This window comes from Ruditapes philippinarum, unplaced genomic scaffold, assembly GCF_026571515.1.
Source record: "Ruditapes philippinarum isolate M1 unplaced genomic scaffold, ASM2657151v2 ctg892_1_1_1_1, whole genome shotgun sequence".
In the NCBI taxonomy this organism is placed as follows: domain Eukaryota; kingdom Metazoa; phylum Mollusca; class Bivalvia; order Venerida; family Veneridae; genus Ruditapes; species Ruditapes philippinarum.
This window is the reverse complement of record NW_026856277.1, coordinates 251,106-270,909: the sequence shown is the minus strand read 5'-3', so window position 1 is coordinate 270,909 and position 19,804 is coordinate 251,106. Positions and strand designations below refer to the sequence as shown.

Genomic DNA, 19,804 nt, shown 5'->3' with positions numbered 1-19,804 from the left:
ACTGGGACATACGATAAGTTATCGTATATCCCAGGATAAAAGGATTTATTATCAAGAGAAAATATAAATTTTTGTGACTTAAAAATAAAAATGCCGCATCTCATCGAATAGTGTGGTTATTTTCAGTCAATATTCACGTGAAGTAAAGCTTGCACAGGGCCAGAAATGTGATAGTATGCTCCTTTGGATGTTGACTATGAATCCATAACATTGATTTACTCGAACGCAGTTGGGGTATGTTAAAATAGGTAAACACTTACCGTCCGTCACTTGTGTTTCGTGCGCCAACATATATATACTGGTACAGCACTGCTGTCAGCCCATTTGATTGTACGGTGTGTTTACAAAATATTAAAAGTTTGTAATCTGGGCGACCTTCTTATCTACATTTAATTCTATAAAAAAAATCAATAGAAAACACCCATTTAAGCAAGTGTGTGCTAGTATGCAGAACGGGACAAGTTATAAACTAGACAATATCCATCTGTAATTTTGAAACAAAGTAACATTCAAAAATTGATATAGATACTAGTCTATATGCGTGTATGTTTCCCCGTTTCACGTGCTAATTCGGAAAAGGGTAGTTTCATAGTTCTCTCCCTTGTATCGGTGGCGTTTGGTCACGTGACATATTCAAGATGGCAGCGACCAGAAGACTTGGAAAGGTTGTGAAAAATTAATATTGAATATTGTCTTTTTACTCATTTTATAAAACTGGATGATAAGGACAATTTTACTGGGAATATTTGGATAACGGCTTGGTCTGATATAATGTTCGAATATAACCCCTGGGAGAAAATCAAGCTATTACCGGCGTTTGTGAATTTTTTGTTTTGAGCAACAACGGAAATAAATAAAGGAAGCTTGAATCGTGATGAGCATTTTTTTCATTTTTTTTTTCAAAATTGAAATAAGTTGTTGAGTATAAAGACACCATGAGTACAACAGCCTGGTACTTTCTCTTTCAATTTTAGGATATCTGACTCATGAATTCACACTTTTTAAACTTTCCCCATTCATGCTATTGCATTGATCTTATATAAATAATGAGGTTTACTAAAAACATTAATGTTCTATGAATATGTATTAACATGATTTATAATGACATCCTTAGATTTTTTGTATTAATGAGTGATTTTTTTTTTTTTTTTTTTTTGGGTGGGGGGGGGTGTCGATTTCTAAAATGACTATTATGATGCATTGAAATTGTTAAAATGTGGGACATTATAATTTATATAACAAGTAACAATTTGCCACGCTTATGATTCACCACATAACGATTCAACAAAATAAAATAATGATTCGCCACAGTTTTATATACCACAGTAGGATTAGAATTTAGATCTATAACAATTAATAATTCAATTTGATAAGAAAAATGACAATGTAAACTCTTTGTTACGCTTCAGTTGATATTTGTTTTAGTTACAATAAACAAGGTCAGATAATTCAAAATACTATGCTCTAAAAGAGACTCAAAGGAGGTTTCAATAGGTACCAAATACTGACTTACTTTCGGCTCAAAATTCATATCTTTGGCTTATACTCTGTGGAAATTGCATGGAGGTAAAATATCACTTCCTTGTGCTGCAGAATTTACCTTTTTAGGTATGTCCATGGGTCTGTACTTCAAAAGCCGTATTTTGTGCCATAACGGGCAGATAGACCATAGTCTACACGTATTATATATGTGCTCACAAGTTTGAATGCCATTCAAGAATGAGATTTTTCAAAGATGCAGCTTTAGTAGCTTTGTGTTATTAATTTCATGTTCATTACAGTGCTGTCAATTTTTACCCTGCATTAAAATACCAATGTCCTCTTGCAAATCCTAATTTCCACATCCTCCTAAACAATTATAGTCACATGCTTTCTCTTTCTTTTTTTCATGAAAAAAAAATTGTAGTATTTTTTTTAGAAAACTTTGTTTTTCAAAGATACCATACCACTTTATTAGATAGCATTAATTACTTTCTATCGCAACAAAGCCTTCAGGCTGGTTTTCATTAGTGACAAGTACAATATTGAATTGTTTTAAAATAAAGAATTCTTGAAGTGTAAAAAAAACTAGGGCAATTGAGAGTGTCAGTCTGGTTGTGTCAATTGGGCTAACCAGAATTGAAACAAGATTTTTTTCTGCATGTTTATTTGTTACTAAACTACAGGGTAATTGTTGATGATGAATTCTGTTCAAAACATTTTATTGGCTTAAAAAGTTTTATACAATCATGTAGTTCATTATTTAAAGTTTTAAAATTTTAATGTAATAATTCGTCAAGTCTTATTTATTTACTTTAAAGTATTGATTTAATCAGACAGAGGATGTTTTTTTGTTTCTTCCAGGAATTGGCAGACCTAAGAAGTAATGGTTCAAAGCATTTCAGGGATATAGAGGTTGATGAATCAAATATACTTATATGGAAAGCACTACTTGTTCCTGTAAGGTTCTTTATGATAGAATATCATAAGTTATATATGTAGACACTGTTTTTAATATGCAAGTAGACCATTGAAACGTTTTTTTTCTCATTTGTTCACAAGTCCAAAGGCAAAGCATGTTCCTGAAACAAATTTGCCTGATTTTACTGTAAATTACATATTATATCAAGTACCTTTTGATTTAGAATTATAAAAAAAATACAGCAGTCAAGCTAAATGTTATATTGTTGTGGTCTCTGCCAGTTTTAAACTTTTCCACATTTTATCAATTAACAAGTTGCTTATATTTCTCAATTAAAAGCTATTACCAATTAAAGTTTTGTTTGATACAGTGGTATTATATTTCTTTCTAGGATCGTGATCCATATGACAAAGGAGCATTTAAAATACAAATAGACTTTCCTGCCGAGTATCCATTCAAGCCCCCAAAGATCACATTTAAGACAAAGATTTATCACCCTAATATAGATGAAAAGGGTCAAGTATGTTTACCAATCATTAGTGCTGAGAATTGGAAACCCGCTACAAAAACTGAGCAAGGTTTGTATCTCAATAGCTATAGTGCTCATTGTTCATTCTTTAATTTAATTTTTTTCTCGACTTAACCATGTGTTTAGTTTATACAGAAGTTATTTTTTAGGTTGATTGTTTAAGAAGCTATATTAAGGTTATTAACATTCTTTCAAATCCAACTGGAACCAACCAGTACTGAGCAATGAGTTGTTTGAGGAAACATAATTTCTTGCCCCTGACGGGGTTTGAACCCATGCAGCTAGCAATCACTAAATTAATATTCAGACGCATTAACAACTTTGCCATTCTGCCACTAGCTTGTATTATGTATGTGAACTGATAGGTATCATTTTGTGAAGTTTTGTGATTAATATTTTTTTTAGGAAGTGTTTTTTTTAATGTATATTTCTATATAAGCTTGGACTATCATTGAATATCACAATATCAGTATATCTTAGATATTCAATTTTCACAATTTATAATATCTATTCTTATTTTATAATGCCAATACAGTTTAATACCCATTTCCCTGTCTTGTGAAAATCTCTCTCTTTTTTCCAATGGTTATTCCTGTCCTTTTTATTTGTCTAGCTTGAACCCTAAATTTAGTTTCCAGAAGGCAGTACTTAGAAAACATTCTTCGAGTATATTGTATATTTTTATTAAAACAAGGATGCATAACACCATGATGATAGTTTCCTAACATACATCCGAAAGGCTTGCACTGTTCTAGCTATTCAAATTCAATATATCGTGGATATTAACCCTTCAGAATATCAATACATCATTTTCCATCAATGACAGCTATAGTTGCACAGTGTTCAATCTAGAGCGCGCCATTGCGCCATTGACCCCCTGAAAAGACCGCCCTCGCAAAACAAATTCAACTGTGGGCCCAATGGGCGCACTCATAGAAAATGCCCTAAATGACATTAGAATGCTTTCTTAAACCTGATTAAGTACATTAAAAAAAGTTTCTTGTGAATAATATTAATAAAAACTAAATTCAAAACTGAAGTTTGTATAGAAAAACAAGAGCATGTTGGTAAAATAGTTACCGCACTCAGTAACCCTTTTAAAACCTTGATCGCTACGCTCTCTCGGCCGGGGTCTGTAAATACTATGTAGACTTGTTCTTCGTACTGTAACTATTACTTACTTTTGAGTCACAGTTTTTATAAACAAAACAAATCATCAAAGATAATCCAATACATGCGTGTAGTTAGAGTTTTTTCATGGTCAAAACAAATAAATATGCCATAACTTTCCGGAGGAAATTTGTGAAAAGTGCCAGTTAATTATAGAGAAGTGTGCATAAATTATTACGAACACGCCTTCATCCAATTAAAAAAGTCTTAAAGATGGAGCTAATCAAACACGATTGGCTAGGGAGTGTCTGACAATTGAGTAAATAACCTTTGATTGGTCTTTGGCTAGTCTGCGTTAAAACATTGTGCATATCATTAATCAATACACACATCTTAAGCGTGACGTAAGAACTGCTGCCCTGACAAAAGATCAAAGGTACCGGTATGTCAATATACATTGTCTTAGCACCTGTTGACACTTTTAATTGTTTTTCGCTTGGATATATTGAGAAGGGTAAATGTTTTTAGCGACTATTGTAAGTTTATATTCTTCATCAACAAAGCTAATTGCAAAATATGATTTTCTTTTATATATTGGGCACTGATTAAAAAACTGAACATTATTATCAAATTTCCTTGGTAACATTAAAATAAGATTCATATGTATCTTTGAACATTATGTAATCGTTTCCTTACCAATCAGTTCTTAAAAATGAGCCTGTATCAACGCTAACAGAACTTTCAAAAAAGGTCAAAATAATGTCATTTTTTTAGTGAGTTGATTGTTTTGGAATTTTGCCACCGTTTTTGGTCTATATATGGTACGTGAACAAGTAACTTAAAAGATACAATACCTTATTTGAATTTGATGTTCTTTTAAGTGTAGGCCCCCTTTTTTTCTCAAAGGACCCCCAACTGAAAAGTTAATGGGCCTAAAGGGCCCCCTGGGAATTTGTTCTAGATTGAACACTGGTTGCAGCCACAATAGATTTTTACTATATAATGAGATCTATAAATCAAAATTGTTCAAGGTTCGTGGTTCAAACTGGAAAACAATATTAAGGAAGCATTTTAGCAAATTTGGCATCAGTATGCAATTCATAATTGAGTACAATACTAAATTCTGTTGGATAAATACAAGCTGTCAAACCTTAATTTGAAGAGGCACTAGCTAAGTCTAATACAAGTTTTGTAGCCGTGTTCTTGTCCAATAGAAGTAGTATTGTACTCGCCAATTTATAATGACATCTTTATTTTCACAGTTTCTTTGAGTAATGACTCAGAAACAGAAAATGAGGCTAGGTAGAGTTCAATAGTGATTTGTTGTAGATGGAATGTTTAGTTTGGCAAAATGAAGAAAATGAGGCTAAATTAATATTATTGGATTATCAATAATTATTTATATATTGAGAGATCACATGGTGCAAACATTGGAAGTTCATTAGTTAAATTTTATAATATGTGAAAAAGGCTAAGGAGAAGAAGATAAGGTGTGAAATATAGAGGATATTTGTTTTTTTTGCATGTAAGATTGAAAAATATTTCACTTAGTGAACACCAGGTGCAACATTTTCACGAGTGGCATAGCCACGAGTGAAATTAGAATAGCTGGTGTTCACGATTGAAATATATTTCAATCTTATAATTATGCAAAACAAATAAATTTTCTATTTATTTCATGTTGTGTGATCAAGTGATTTTAAATATTTTTACTGATTTTACCGCTTAACCTCGTGCATTCTCCTTTATGGCTTCAATACATCATGACGTCACACCATCAATTTTTAAATATATAGTTCTGTTATATTTCTCTAATTTTGTTACATTTTTAACATGATTTATGGTGACATTGACTTTCATTTTCTGAAGAAGCAAAATTTACGCATGACGGCATTTATTTTTGCCTGTTATTCCATTTAGTTATGATATTCTTTTCATCCGCATTGAGATATAGTTCGGCTACAGTGAAAATTACATTTTATAAATTTCACTAGTGGTTTATCAGAATATAACCATCTGATATATTACAGTAAAACACTAGAAAGCATGAAATAAAAAGATATATATCGGTATTAAAAACTTTGTGTAGCTTTTGCAATAAATTGTCGGTTACATTTCTCAGTAAACTTTGTTGGAAAGATGATTGAGTCTAATTTTTGTTTAATGTAACAATTTTTTATACTTTGTTTCAGTTATAAATTCACTAGTGTCTTTAGTGCATACACCAGAACCAGAACATCCACTCAGAGCAGATGTCGCAGAAGAGTACAATAAAGATCGTAAAAAGTTCCTCAAAAACGCGCAGGATTTTACAAAGAAAAATAGCGAGCCTCGTCCAAAAGATTAAATGTTCTGTGATGCTTATTTTCTTTCTCTCATAAAGAAAGCCATTTTTTTCTTCTTTGCTGCACATGATCTTACTGTTTTACAGGTAAATGAATAACACTGAAAGTGTTGTTCAAAATGTACTGATAGCCTGGGAAACAGGTTCAATATTGAATTGCTATTCAAGGAATAATGTTGATAACAATTTCTTTGATGTTAGAAAATTCTAGAGATAGATAAAATCATTTCATAAACAAGTTCTCTTTTTTGTATTTTTTGCACAAGAAAGAAACAATGAAGTTAATCATATGAAACTTGCATATTAATAAATGAGATTATGATAAAGAAAGTTTTATCTAGATGGAATTTGTTTGAATCACTTAAAAAGTCTTTGATGTGTCATTTTCAGTGTACTGCAGCAGAAATGATTTGTTTTGTTTTTTCTTTTTGAAGTAAACTATTAAACTATAAAATGAGTTTCATGCTTAATATAGAATCTGTTTTGACTTATTTATTTTCTTTAACTTGAGTGAGACAAATCTAAGATGTATGTTACATTAACTAAAATGGAACAAATCCAAACTATGTTACTTTAAATATGGAACAAGTCCAAGAAATGTTACTTTAACTTAAATGGAACAAGGCAAAGATATGTTATCAAGGGAGTATCTATGACTTAATGCTTACATTTCTGTTACTGGAAGTAATCAGACTTTACCAGTGCTCAGTATAGAGCCAGGCCAGCCTGTATAGTTGTTGCAGTCTAACCTTGCTCTATGCTGTTGATAACTCAATTCTTATATTTCAATAAACAGATTCTCTTGCTCTCATGACAAAATAAAATTGATATAAAAAGTTACCAAGTCTTGAAAATTCTTTTGTTTATAACATATACAATGTACTATCTTACAAGGCTCACATATGATCACATATGATTGTCATAAAGTTACTGCACATTGCTCTTATAGAGTTTTGTTGTATTTATAACTGCTCTTTTTTATTCATACCTTATATAAAAAGGATCGATTTACACGAGCTATGTGTAACGTATTCACTAATTTCATTAATTATCCAATATTTATGAATATTATTTTTAGTTATACAAATATTTGTCTGCACATTGCGTGATATAATTCAGTTATCATAAGAATATCTATAATTTGAATTTGTTTTTAGACTTCTTTGGATGTTACTAGGTCAGGGTGACACTGGACATGGAAGTGGCCAGTGTCATTCAACTAAGCAACATCCATAAGGTCACTAAATACAAATGTGGGATTAAGAAAATGGTATAAAGATTTATTTAGTATATATTTCCGCATAAATTGACCGTATTTTTTGACAGTTGTCCAGCAGAAACATACCGTAATAATAAAACTATTTCTAACATTGTCAGGCTATATTATTGTCACATTTACTATTACATACTGATTATATGGTCAGAGCATTCTAAATTAAAATATATGAACTTTGAAGTTTTTTTTTCAGTCTAGTGTATCTAAAGAGGTCTGATTTATATCTCATATTAATTCAAATTAGCACTGTGTGTGTAATGTACATGCATTTTAATTGACATGTCATTAAAAATTAAGACAATGCATTTATATTTCACAGGGATTGTTGTTTCTCTCTGTCTCTTATTTGTTCATGCAATACCAGTGACATATATGGGGGGATATATATACTTGTATATATACAGGATTTATACTGTCGTGTGTGATGACACTTAAGTGAAGGGAAGCCATATCGGAAAAAAAGATTCCATCGTAGATAAATGCTCTTATACTAGCAGATTAGCTTATGATGACATGTCTATGTTTTAATCACTTATATGTTGCAATATGAAGTAGTATTTTAATATTAGATATTTCAATGTACTTGTCACACTGTGTAAAAAAAAGAAAAAGGTAATAGGAACTTGTAGTTGGTGAAAGTGTGGTATAATTGTATATTGGTCATTCATGATAACTTGTCAGTTAGCTCTGTGTGCATGTATTGATTTATCAAGGGAATTGATACAGCCTCTGTTAAACAATCACCTTTGGGAGGCAAAAAATTTGGTTGTTGCTTAGGGGCATTGCTCTGGAGAGGTTAAATGTATTTGTGAACTTTTACTTTATAAGATATAGATACTGATTTTTGTATAAAAGGTAGCTGTACAGAACTCTGTTCTATGACAGTGATGTCAGTTAATGATGTTTGTGTATTAATCAGTCAGGATAACCTGTAACTTAAATCTAATTTTGTATTGACCAATCAAATTAACTTGGGTCTATAAATTTTACAAAAACTCAGCAATATGTCGTATTCTTTTGGCTATGTCTGGAGAGACTTTGAGCAACAAATATTTTTATTATCTTACACCATGTCATTAAAACAATATAAGAAAACAGAAGGATAACAAACATTTTTTAGTTTCAATAGGTTTAGGGATGACTTGTGGTGCCTACTTTTTCATAAGTTTACAAACACAATCTTTATATTTAGTTTTTGTGATTCAGTATACTAACAAGTGTTTTACCAATTACAGACAGCCATACACCATTGATTTGCAATTATTGCAATAATTAATTCAGAAAGGGAAATTAATTGAATTAAACCATACTTTAAAGATGTCAATGTAATTTAATAACTATTTGGAAATTCATTCTGTAATTTTTTTGTCCAAACAAATTAAACTGATTTTTTTTATGTCCAAAAAGATTTCATCTTTATCAAAGAAAACCAACACAGGCTCTCCTTTAACTCTGACAGGCTATCCTGAGTGATAAGTACTATTTGTTATACTATGTATATTTAGAATTAGATGTTCTGTTCCATATTCATATCATATTGTACGATTCATTTTAAATGGACCTTTTTAATTGAAAAGTATTAAAAGGCAGACAGTTTGCATGCTAATTCTAGTAATATTTTTTGTTTTAATTCTACTTCATTACCTCTTTGTATGAAAGCGTAACTAAAAGTCTAATATAATATAAATGTATTCCCTCTGTATCTCTTCTACTGAAAAATACATAGCACAGGTGAAATATAGATAAATTTAAAAATAATTTGTTCATATTCCATTCTAATTGTTTTTGAAATAATAAGTTACATGCATCAGGTTTTATCTGTTAATTCTCAAATATAAAATTCAGCATTTTATTGGTTGCTCATAGGTAGGAAAGAATTAATATATTTTGATAACATAAATTATTACCTCCTTTTTGACTTAGAAATATTTAGTTCTGGTACCACCTGACTTTTTTTAATTAAGCCCCCTATTTCTTGTTAAAGCTTGGAAAATACTTAAAAATAACCATAAATTTTTACTTTGAAACAAGTACATTTCTTAAGTTATACCATTTTTTCATACTTTCAAAGACCCGTTTTTATTACTCTAGTTGCATAAAAAGTTGGAACACCCCTATATTACGAACAGCATATACTTACCTCTTTCCTTTGTCTGATTGGCCGATTCATTTTTGAATTTGACCAATAAAAACTCTTCAAATTTTAGACTGGTGTCAGTGATTTTGATCAAGTGTGAATTTGAACTTGTATAACTTTGTAAATCATTATTGTATACTAATAACTTTACATATTGTAGAGTATATGTATATTGTGTGTGTGCATTTGTATAGGAATTAATGAAAATATTTATGTGATGTTTTGGAGATTATGGTTGATGGTTTTTGTTTTTTTCTGTTAACTTGGTGGTCTGATTGTCAAGTGTAAGTTTTTGGTTTTCCGTGAAAGCATGTTGTATTCCAACAATTATGGACTGTAGATGTGCCCATTGTCATTATATAAAAATTAAGTGAATAAGTCTTATTCAGTTGTACAGTATTTGAGAATACTTGCTGAACCTTAAACCTTCTGCAGCCAAAAGTGGATACAACCTGACCCGGCTCAGTACTGTCCGTGGCTCAATTTTTTGTATTTAATTATGTTAAAAACCGCCTCCGTGGTTGAGGGGTTAGAGTCGATAACTTCTTATCCAGTTACCTCTCTGGCGTGGGTTCGATCACCGGAAGATGCTTTGGTAGTTTAGTGCGGAGGAAGGAAGTCTAGTACTGGCGTAACTCTCCAGGAACGATGGTTAGGAAACTACCCGACTATATGACTTAAATACTGTTGGGAAAAGGCATAAAATGAAACAAACGAACAAACAATTATGGGAATCCCTTAATTTGACTGTGCAGGGCAAATCCATTAGCTTAAGGAGGAATTAATGCAATAGTTTTAAAATTATTTGAGTAACATCTATGTAATTGAACAATTTTATAGCAGGTAGAGGCACTAGCACATTAGAAAAACATCAAGAAATATTTTATGGGATACTCTTCTATACCATAATTGTTTCAGACCCTGAAATGTAGAGTTTTTCAATTTGGAACAGAAGACAAAATTAAATAATGGGACAAAGTATAAAATCACCATGATCGTATAGTTAATCATGTTTTCTTTCCAGAAATTATATGAATAGTATTTTTGATCTTTATTTTTTGAAAGAAACAATCAACAGTGCAGAGTTGTATGACATACAGTGCGGATTTATATTTTTGACCAACAAATTTGTTTATAATTTATTTTCTATAAATTTGAGGAATGTGTTATTTTATTATATACTATCTGTCACAATGTATGTAATGTGTGTAATGTAAAGATCATAACAGTGATAAATCTTTGTTCATGATAAAGAAGTTTTTTTTGTTGTTTTTTGTTTGTATTTTTTTCAGAAACATGGAAAAAGAGAAAAGTTTGTTAAGACTCTCGTTCATTTAATCTAAATTTTAGATATTTCTCTCTGGTAGTGATATTGTATGTACTTTGAACTATTGAAATTTTCACCAAGACACAAGATATGTTTGTTGTCTTTTTTTCCTTATCCCATATAACCATCCTTTTGTATAACAAGAAAGATTTTCTTCATTTTAGCTTTGAAGAAAATCTACAATTATTATGATTGCTGCATCATTGTTGTTAAGGTGCAAGAACTTTAATGTAGCTCATTTCTCAAAAAATAGTTGTTATCCATAACTTTATAGCAAACAGCGTTTTTCTTAGCTAATTCCCTGGTACAACCAAACATTTACTGCTGTATTTGACACTCATATTAAAATCAAGCCTCTGTTTGTCTATCTGTCTGTGCATCCCCACTTGCGCAACATTCCTTACGGACTGTAACTTTGTCATCCATTAGAATTTTATTAAAACATACTTACATTTGAGGCATGTTTAAGGGTTTTCCACTAATACCAACCGTATACAGATAAGTAGGCAATGCGATGAAAACTTTTGACCTACATTACTATATTGAATAATTTTATGGCTTTAATGCATAAAATATCATGCATACAAGCTTGTCATTGCATGTGAATGCGTTGGGGGTAACGGCACTGGGTAATACATACCAGCGTTTAGTCTACATTCTATTTCCTGAATTACATTGGTTTGTCTGATCAACAATTATTAATTAATCAAAGCGCAAAAGGTGCTGAATTTGTTTGGGTCTCAGAATGTCAGAAAGGTGAAGGCTGTGAGATTATAAACCAATTTGTTTTTGTATAGTACCACTAATGCTTTCCAGCGTTTTAATTGTAGTAAATTGGCTATAAGACTAATTGCAACACTGATATTCAATTCAATGTTTATTTGATTTAAACAATTTGAAAAAAATACGAGTTGCCTTAACTGGGATTTGAACTCCAGACCTCTCGCTTCCTAAGCGAGCGCGCAAACCCCTCGGGCACGGTGGAGTTGTATATTAACGGTCTGAAGAAAACCATATTATTCTAAATTAGGGTTTGTAACCCTTATTATTTCGACGCTAACTATTGTTTAACACAGACGTTAATAATCATGGAGCTTACTATGAAAACTAAGTGACCCCTAGGACGCGGCCATATTTGACCTCAGGGGCATGATTTATATAACTTAGAGGACCACTAGGTGATCATGCAAAATATCTAGGCTTTGTGCATTGTAGTTTCTGAGAGACAGGTTTTTAAAATCTCATTTTTAAAGTTGTTTTTTTTTTAGCTTCAATGACCTACTTATGCATCAGATTGGAACTATTTATATAACTTGTTGAGAAATCATTTCTGTAAAGCAAATCAAATTCCATCAAGTGGTTCAGAAAACATTGTTTAAAGAAATTGTGGATAATGGATGAACGACAAACACACTGCTATCACAACAGCTCACCTCTGAGTAAATTGCATGCAGTAAAATCATGGAACAAAATGCCATAAAATTTTCAATCAAAATTTATTCAAACGAGGAAGTCTACAAATATCAAATTTTACTTAAAAATATTTAAATTCTTGCAGGTGTCTTCACTAACAGGTCTATATGAATAAATTATAATTTTAAATGATTCTTCTTTGTGATTAAATATCTTTTTTCTCTTTTGACCTCCTTCACAAACGAAAAAAATTGTTTTTGTTTCACATCTCTGCATTTAATGATGAAGATCATTAAAATCTTTTTCAAAGCCGCTCTTCAAGGCGTTTACATACTCGTTATGTAAGAGTGAATGTTCACCATCTTTGAAAGGAAATGGCTGAAAAAAAGAAAAAATGTCTTTCTTTCATTTTGAATATTCACAATCCTCAAAAGTTTATTTAAGCTGTGATAATGTAAAAAGGACACAAAACAATATGAATGAATACTAAACAATGCATGTTAAATAATGTTCTACAGATGTGCAACACTACCTTAGTTACCACAGGCCTTATTTTATCAAATTTAAATGACAAGTTTCATCACATTCTGTTGGGCAGTTCAGACAAGATTTCAATTGTTACAGCAGAAAATAAATATGCCAAAGGTATCTACATATCATATAGTTAGGTTACTTAATAGGTGAAGAATTTTTTTAATTGAAACCTTTATTTACATCCTTCAACACAATGTTACCATGGCATACTGTCAGACTTATGTGAAGTGCCTATACAATGTACATGGCCCTTGACCAGGGACAAATTTACAAAGACACAATTATAAGCCGCCTTACCTTGGTTCTCATTTACAAGAAAACAATTAAAAGCAGCCTAATCTTGGTTATCAGTTACTAATTTAGAGAGATTATATGCCTCACCTTGCTACATATTTACAAATTAACAGGCTTTACATTACTGGTTATTTACAAAGAGACAATTATATGCCTCAGCTTGGGTCTAAATTACAAAGTATAGGTCTCACCTTCGTTCTAATTCTAATATGATCATACTCTCTGAATTCTGGAGGTGAGTGATCTTCAGGGCTTGTATGATAGCACATACGCCACAAAATTGCATTAGCTGGCAATGCAACTACACCAAAGACGGCCCAAAATTTTGCCCATCGTACTGAAAGAAAGAAGGAAAAAATTAAACATTAATCTCGTAAAATTATCTCCAGTTTTGACATCATGTGTCAAAAAACCTCAGAGGAGTCCCTTTAAAAGTGAGTCCAGGTTACTGTTAAGGGTTTGCATATGACAAAGACCATTTGAATTCAATCTGTGATTTCATAAATTAGTGTCATGTGCACAGAGTGAATGCCTAATCAGATATTTCAAAAAATCTTATTATCTACAAATGTTTAACGAAAGTATATTATTATATTTATAATTTTTCTCAGGGCTACCTTGCCACTATGATACAGATAGGTCAAAAAGAGCCACCGCCAGTCAAGGGCACCTTTTGACGTTTTAACATTTTTTAAAAGCAAACAAATAAACAGATTAAATAAATTTTTAACTAGCAATGTGTCCATATGACATGGGTGCTGATTAATCTATCTTATGGCTCTAGATCGAATATTTTTTGGACAACATGCACCACAAGTTGAAAACTAAAAATCTTTTACTTAGTAAAGGGCTGGAACTTTACAAATACAATGTACTGAATAAATCTACAAGCAAACCCCAAGGTGCATAAGTACATATGCTGACCAACATTCTTGTAATCTTTCAGGCCTACAGGTCTATAAATACATCTTTTAATTTTTTTTTTCTTCATGTTTTTTTTTTTCCATATAATTGATTTTTGTCACTACTTATAACATTTGGAAATTGTTTATGGGTTTTGGATTGTAGAGGGGGAATGGGGGCATAGTGTACCTGTGTAAGTCATGGCTACATGCTGAACACCTGTGGCCTAGTTGCCTACAGTTAATGACAACTATTTTCAAATCCTTATTTCACAGGCTGTATATTATTAAAACAAATTGCAATTACAATTGCTTAATGTATCTTTAAATATTTAAAGTTACTGAGCTTTGACTACGGTGGGAAATAATCTAGTTTAGCAGCCTCCTGAGTTCTGAAGTCAAATAGTCATATATTTCCAGAACTGCCTTATTCTGTTACTAAATAATAAAATATTGTTGTAGTTTTAAAGTAAATTTCTTAAAAAAGCAGGTGTGTGGTGTTTGTTAATTCTGGTGGTTGTTAAACTAGAAGTGTTCTCATGGATAGAGCAAGGTCAGGTGGGCAGGGATTCGCCACTTAGTTTCTGTAATCTTACAATACACCCATTGACAGTCTCTATATGAACAATGTAAATAACCAAGGTATATCGAGTGAAAAAATACTAGTGACTAGTTGTTTCAACACATTGTTTAACATTTTAGGTATCAAAATTTTCAAGTCAGAATACCACAAGTCAGACCGTTTTACATATGTTTTAATACAACGAGATTTGCAACTGGTTATCTTTACTCGCAATTCTACTTAGAACAAGAATAGCCCGTCGTCTGACAATTGGTGTATCCTGCCATTCCCAACCCTATTTCATGCCAGACACTCATTGCATGTGAATACTCATAAATTGGCATTTCCATGTGATTAGTCAATGCACGTGATTTTGTATAAAATTCAATCTCACAATCACAGCATTTTGTGTTTTTATTTAGAACAATAGTCAATATTCGTTGTGACAGCTATGAAAAGATAAGCTAGGTTTTAAATCAGAAATTTTCCTTCAAATTCCTTATAATGTGAACTTCCTTGGAAAAAATATTAAAAAATAAAAGAAGGAATAAATCGTTTTAACCACAACATTTCAATCAAACACCGTCTACGTGAATTTAAACTTTATGAACATGAAGACTGAAGGTCAAACATCTATCATACAGAACATGACTTTTAGAAAACAGTAACATTCAGTGACGTTACACTTACAACAAATGGCCTTCGCAAAATCTCCTTCATATCTTACTAAAGTTGGTGCTACTGGTTTTCTGAAAAGAGGTCTAACTGCGCGTTGAAGAAGCATTTTGTTCTTTTTTGATCGCCACTATTCCGATAAGTACTTGTCCCATTCGGAACTTCTCGCTGATTATCCTTAATCCGGGGAACTACTAATAGACGGTCTCCGGTGTTCGACTTTTCCAGATCTCCGTAGACCGTCGGTTTTGGACTCGGCCCGGTGAATTTTCGTACTATTTGTTCTTTAGTAAATCAGTCACATTTCAGGCTAAATTCTGGATTCCACTGTTCTTGATGAATTATATACTGTCTTCAACTTTAAACATTAACACTATCTAAGTTCAATGATGCCCAATATACAATAGGTTAGCCATCTACTTTTTTTTCTTCAGAAATCTTCATTCTGTTGAAACACTGTTTAAATTCACCACTTTAAAAACTCCTGACAGCTGGTGGGTAGTACATCTTTAATCCTTCCGCCAACAAATGAGTTCCTGGAGAATACACAAAAACAACTTTTCATCATATAACACACAAAAACTACACACATGCAATAAATACACTTTAATTATGATCAATCTAACTAGAGATGAATTAAATTGGGCCACTTCAAAATTTTAAAGAACTACTTTCTAGTACCGGGTTGAGACCTTTTATGGTAATAATAATAATAAACACTTTATTTCATGAAGGTAACATATTAAGAAATACATATCTTTTTTACAATATTTACAATATGGCCTTCAATTACAAGATAATGAAATCCACAAATATGTACACACATATCAAAAACATAAACAACAACCATTTAAATTGACAGACACATGTATACATCAGATTCATTTAAATTGTATATCAAGTAAATATTTTTTCATATTTATTTTTTTAAAGTATACAGAGACGAAAACTCTTTAATATATATAGGTAAATTATTCCATTCTTGCATTGCATTATTTCTAAAAGTTATTTTAACATATTTTGTATTAGATCTTGTAAACATGTAATTATGTTTCTATTTGTAGTTGATCTAAGTGTATACGTTTCATTTTTCGAGAACACTATGATATCTGAAATGTAGGAAGGAGTCAACCCTTTTATAGATTTAAATACAAAAATGCTGTATGATAGGTGCATCTATTTTCAAAAGTTAACCAGTTTAATTTAAGGAAAAGCTGTAAAGAAGGCGTTTTAACTGATTTACACAATATTATCTTTGCTGAGCGTTTCTGCAGTTTATTCCCTTTTTCAAATTCAGTTTTATTATAAGTACTTCATATAATACAACAATAATCAAAACAAGGTAAATTATAATCATTGTAAAACATTTCTTTCATTTCAGCGGATAAAAAGTACGATATACGCTTTAAGAGAACAATTTGTTTTTGTAATCTATTACAGACGTACTTTATTTGAACATTCCATTTTAAGTTTTCATCTAAGTAAATACGTAATAACTGTGATTTCGTTTGACTTAGTCATGAACCTTCTATATTTATATCTAAAGAAGGTTTGGATTTTAATTTATTTTCTGACCCTATTACCATACAAGTGGTCTTTTTCGGATTTATTGCCATGTTGTTTAATTTACACCATTTGCTTATATTATCAACATCTCATTGCAGAGTTCTCTGAATCACTTCAATTTTTTTATTTTGATGCATGCATAGTAGTATCGTCAGCATTAATGTCTATGTAAGAGTGTGTTGTATTAAATGGCATATCATTAACGTAGAAAATGAAAAGTAAAGGACCTAATATAGGCCCTTGAGGGACCCCTGATTTCACTGTTCCACTATTTGAATGACTATTTCCATATTTGATAAACTTTGTTCTACTTTCAAGATATGATTTGAAGAGTTTAATTGAGGTGTTTGAAAATGTGTACAATTTTAACTTATGCAACAATATGTTGTAATCTACCAAATCAAATGCATTCTTCAGGTCTAAAAATACTGTGCCTATCAAACAACCCTCATCTAAATCATTAACCCTTTCATGAGCATATTGTGAAAAATGGCCTTTTTCATTGAAAAGCCTCCTGTTACAAGTTCAAACTGCTATGAAGCTATGAAAAATGCTTCAATACTAATCAAAATTGGCACCAATGTTGACTGGACCATTGCCTCTGTAACGACAGTTTGCACAGTCTTAAATTTCCTGTTACCATGGCAACGACGGGACGTCTCAAAATTGCCAAAAATCACTATTTTGCCTTGATTTTTTCCCGTCAAAATTTAGTTCAAAGTGCTGCAACTTCTCAAGGGATTGAGATAGAGTCAAAGACTTTTCAGCGTTTGTTACACGTTACCTTATGATCGACCTGGGGTCATTGTTAGCCTCTCACAAGTCCAAAATTTTCTTGGCGATCAGGGGGACTACCGCCCCCTTCAAACCCCCAAACAGAAGGGGGCACATCCCCCTTCTGGCAACCCGCCGAAAAAGTGCTCACTTTTTTTAGCAACATTTCTCAAACGAAGACATGTGTTTGGGGCCCAAATAGGACATTTTTTCACTATTTGAGGCCTAAAACAGGGGGTGGTGTTTCGCGTATATATGAGGTAAAGGGTTAACAAAAATGATGTAAAACTTGGCAATTACCAAAAATCTAGTTTTTCCATGTAAGCATGTGGTCTTTCACCTAATTTTGGTGAAAAATCGTTGTTTTGAAACATTTTTAATTTTTTTAGTTTACAAAAAATGATGAAAAACTTGGGAATTACCCAAAATCTAGTTTTTCCTTGTTAACATGTGGTCTTTCATCTAATTTTGGTGAAAAATCGTTGTTTTGTAACATTTTTATTCTTTTAGTTAAGGAAGGATTCTGTGAGTCGTATTAGAGTTGTTTGACAAGAATATTTTTTCTGAAACCCGACTGACTTTCACAAATGATATTAGTTTCGTATATATAACTGTGTAATTGTGATGCAATATGCTTTTCAAAAAATGTTGGTATGGTTGGCAAAATTGAAATTGGCAATAAGTAGTTTTACTTGGAATGGGGTGATTTCATCAATAATAAAATTATGCATTTGAAGTTTTTTGTTCAGTTGTTCTTCAAGTGATTTGAAATTTTCTGTTTTGAAAATTAAATAGTAGATCCTAACTCATTTAATCTTTTACATGTATGTGCAAAAATAATTCTTAGTTCAGAGGATAATTGTTCCGAATTACAATTGTTTACAAAGTTGTAATAATCATAAGTACTTTTTTAATTTACCGGAACGGAATCGGAATTGCTCTGTTCTGTAACAAATTTGTTACATAAATTACTATAATAAATATCATTGTCATTAGTATTTGGTGATTTAACTGATACTAAGGCAATCGCATTTACATTGCTCTAAATTGCATTTGCTACAAAGATTTATAAATATGCTATCTGTATTAAATTGATTAATAAACACGTGCCTGTCTGCTTTTTCCTACCATTCACGGTATCTACAGTCAACAATTTTACGATTGTTCCTACCACATATTTGACACAGAGATCCAAAGATTTTAGGTTCTGTTCGGAATTGCCAATACCCATTTTTCTGTTGTTTTTGACGTTTTGTGTTCTGTGTATCTGTATGATATCTACCAGTCATTGCTTGTTTCGTCTTTACAATAGCCAGCGATTTGTTAATACACCTTACCAACGCACTAGATCGTCTTGTATTATGATGAATTCCATCACGTTGGCACATGTGTTTCACTACATTTCCATCTCCATACACAAATGAACTATATGAATTTATCAGTGTTGCACCTGTTTCATAACAATTTTTTTCTAATGGCAATGTTCATAGGAGTTGCATCGACGTCTATTCTCGGGCATATTGTACATAATTCTAACACGACCCGCATTTTTCCCTATTGAACATAGAGGAACCGAAAGTGTGTGTTATTATGCTATAAAATCACTGTTTGACGTTCTATATTTAGATATGTGACGTAATCATTATATACGTGACGTAACCACTAAAAATGTGACGCGCTGACAATGATTTTGTTTTTTCAAAAACCATTGTGGATCAAACTTCATATAAAAATAAAAGTTAAAAAAAATATATATTGATTATTTTTTTTACCCTACAGTCACTTTGATTTATGGTTCCAATCAAATAAATTATTTATAAATTTACGCCTTGGATGAAAATTATGTTTTGTTTTTCGAGCTTTTTCCCTTTTTTGGCCTGGAAAACTTGTTCCGGTTAGGTGGTTTCCTGCTTACATCTGTTGGTGCATGATTGCACGGGAAACCAGCTGCAATTGTGCC

General features: G+C 31.6%; 2 protein-coding genes across 2 annotated transcripts; one reads left to right on the top strand and one right to left on the bottom strand.

The window, feature by feature from the left end:
* Positions 1 to 522: 522 nt before the first annotated feature.
* LOC132746066 (ubiquitin-conjugating enzyme E2 L3-like) lies at positions 523 to 11,211 on the top strand. Its single transcript, XM_060735131.1, has 4 exons — positions 523 to 665; positions 2,344 to 2,439; positions 2,793 to 2,979; positions 6,233 to 11,211. The coding sequence occupies exons 1-4, from the start codon at positions 639 to 641 to the stop codon at positions 6,385 to 6,387; spliced, it is 465 nt and encodes a 154-aa protein (XP_060591114.1). The 5' UTR covers positions 523 to 638; the 3' UTR covers positions 6,388 to 11,211.
* Positions 11,212 to 12,603: 1,392 nt separating this feature from the next.
* LOC132746065 (cytochrome c oxidase subunit 6A, mitochondrial-like) lies at positions 12,604 to 15,688 on the bottom strand. Its single transcript, XM_060735130.1, has 3 exons — positions 15,520 to 15,688; positions 13,557 to 13,702; positions 12,604 to 12,915 (listed from the first exon to the last, which is right to left on the bottom strand). Exons 1-3 carry the CDS (start codon positions 15,611 to 15,613, stop codon positions 12,814 to 12,816), a joined length of 342 nt encoding a protein of 113 aa, XP_060591113.1. The 5' UTR covers positions 15,614 to 15,688; the 3' UTR covers positions 12,604 to 12,813.
* Between the last annotated feature and the right edge of the window lie 4,116 nt (positions 15,689 to 19,804).

Coding starts and splice junctions, on each gene's coding strand:
- LOC132746065 (XM_060735130.1), bottom strand. CDS start 15,613: ATGCTTCTTCAACGCGCAGTTAGACCTCTTTTCAGAAAACCAGTAGCA. Junction 13,703..15,519: donor TTTTGCGAAGGCCATTTGTT/GTAAGTGTAACG, acceptor TCTTTCTTTCAG/TACGATGGGCAAAATTTTGG. Junction 12,916..13,556: donor ATATTAGAATTAGAACGAAG/GTGAGACCTATA, acceptor TCTTTTTTTCAG/CCATTTCCTTTCAAAGATGG.
- LOC132746066 (XM_060735131.1), top strand. CDS start 639: ATGGCAGCGACCAGAAGACTTGGAAAG. Junction 666..2,343: donor CGACCAGAAGACTTGGAAAG/GTTGTGAAAAAT, acceptor TGTTTCTTCCAG/GAATTGGCAGACCTAAGAAG. Junction 2,440..2,792: donor GGAAAGCACTACTTGTTCCT/GTAAGGTTCTTT, acceptor ATTTCTTTCTAG/GATCGTGATCCATATGACAA.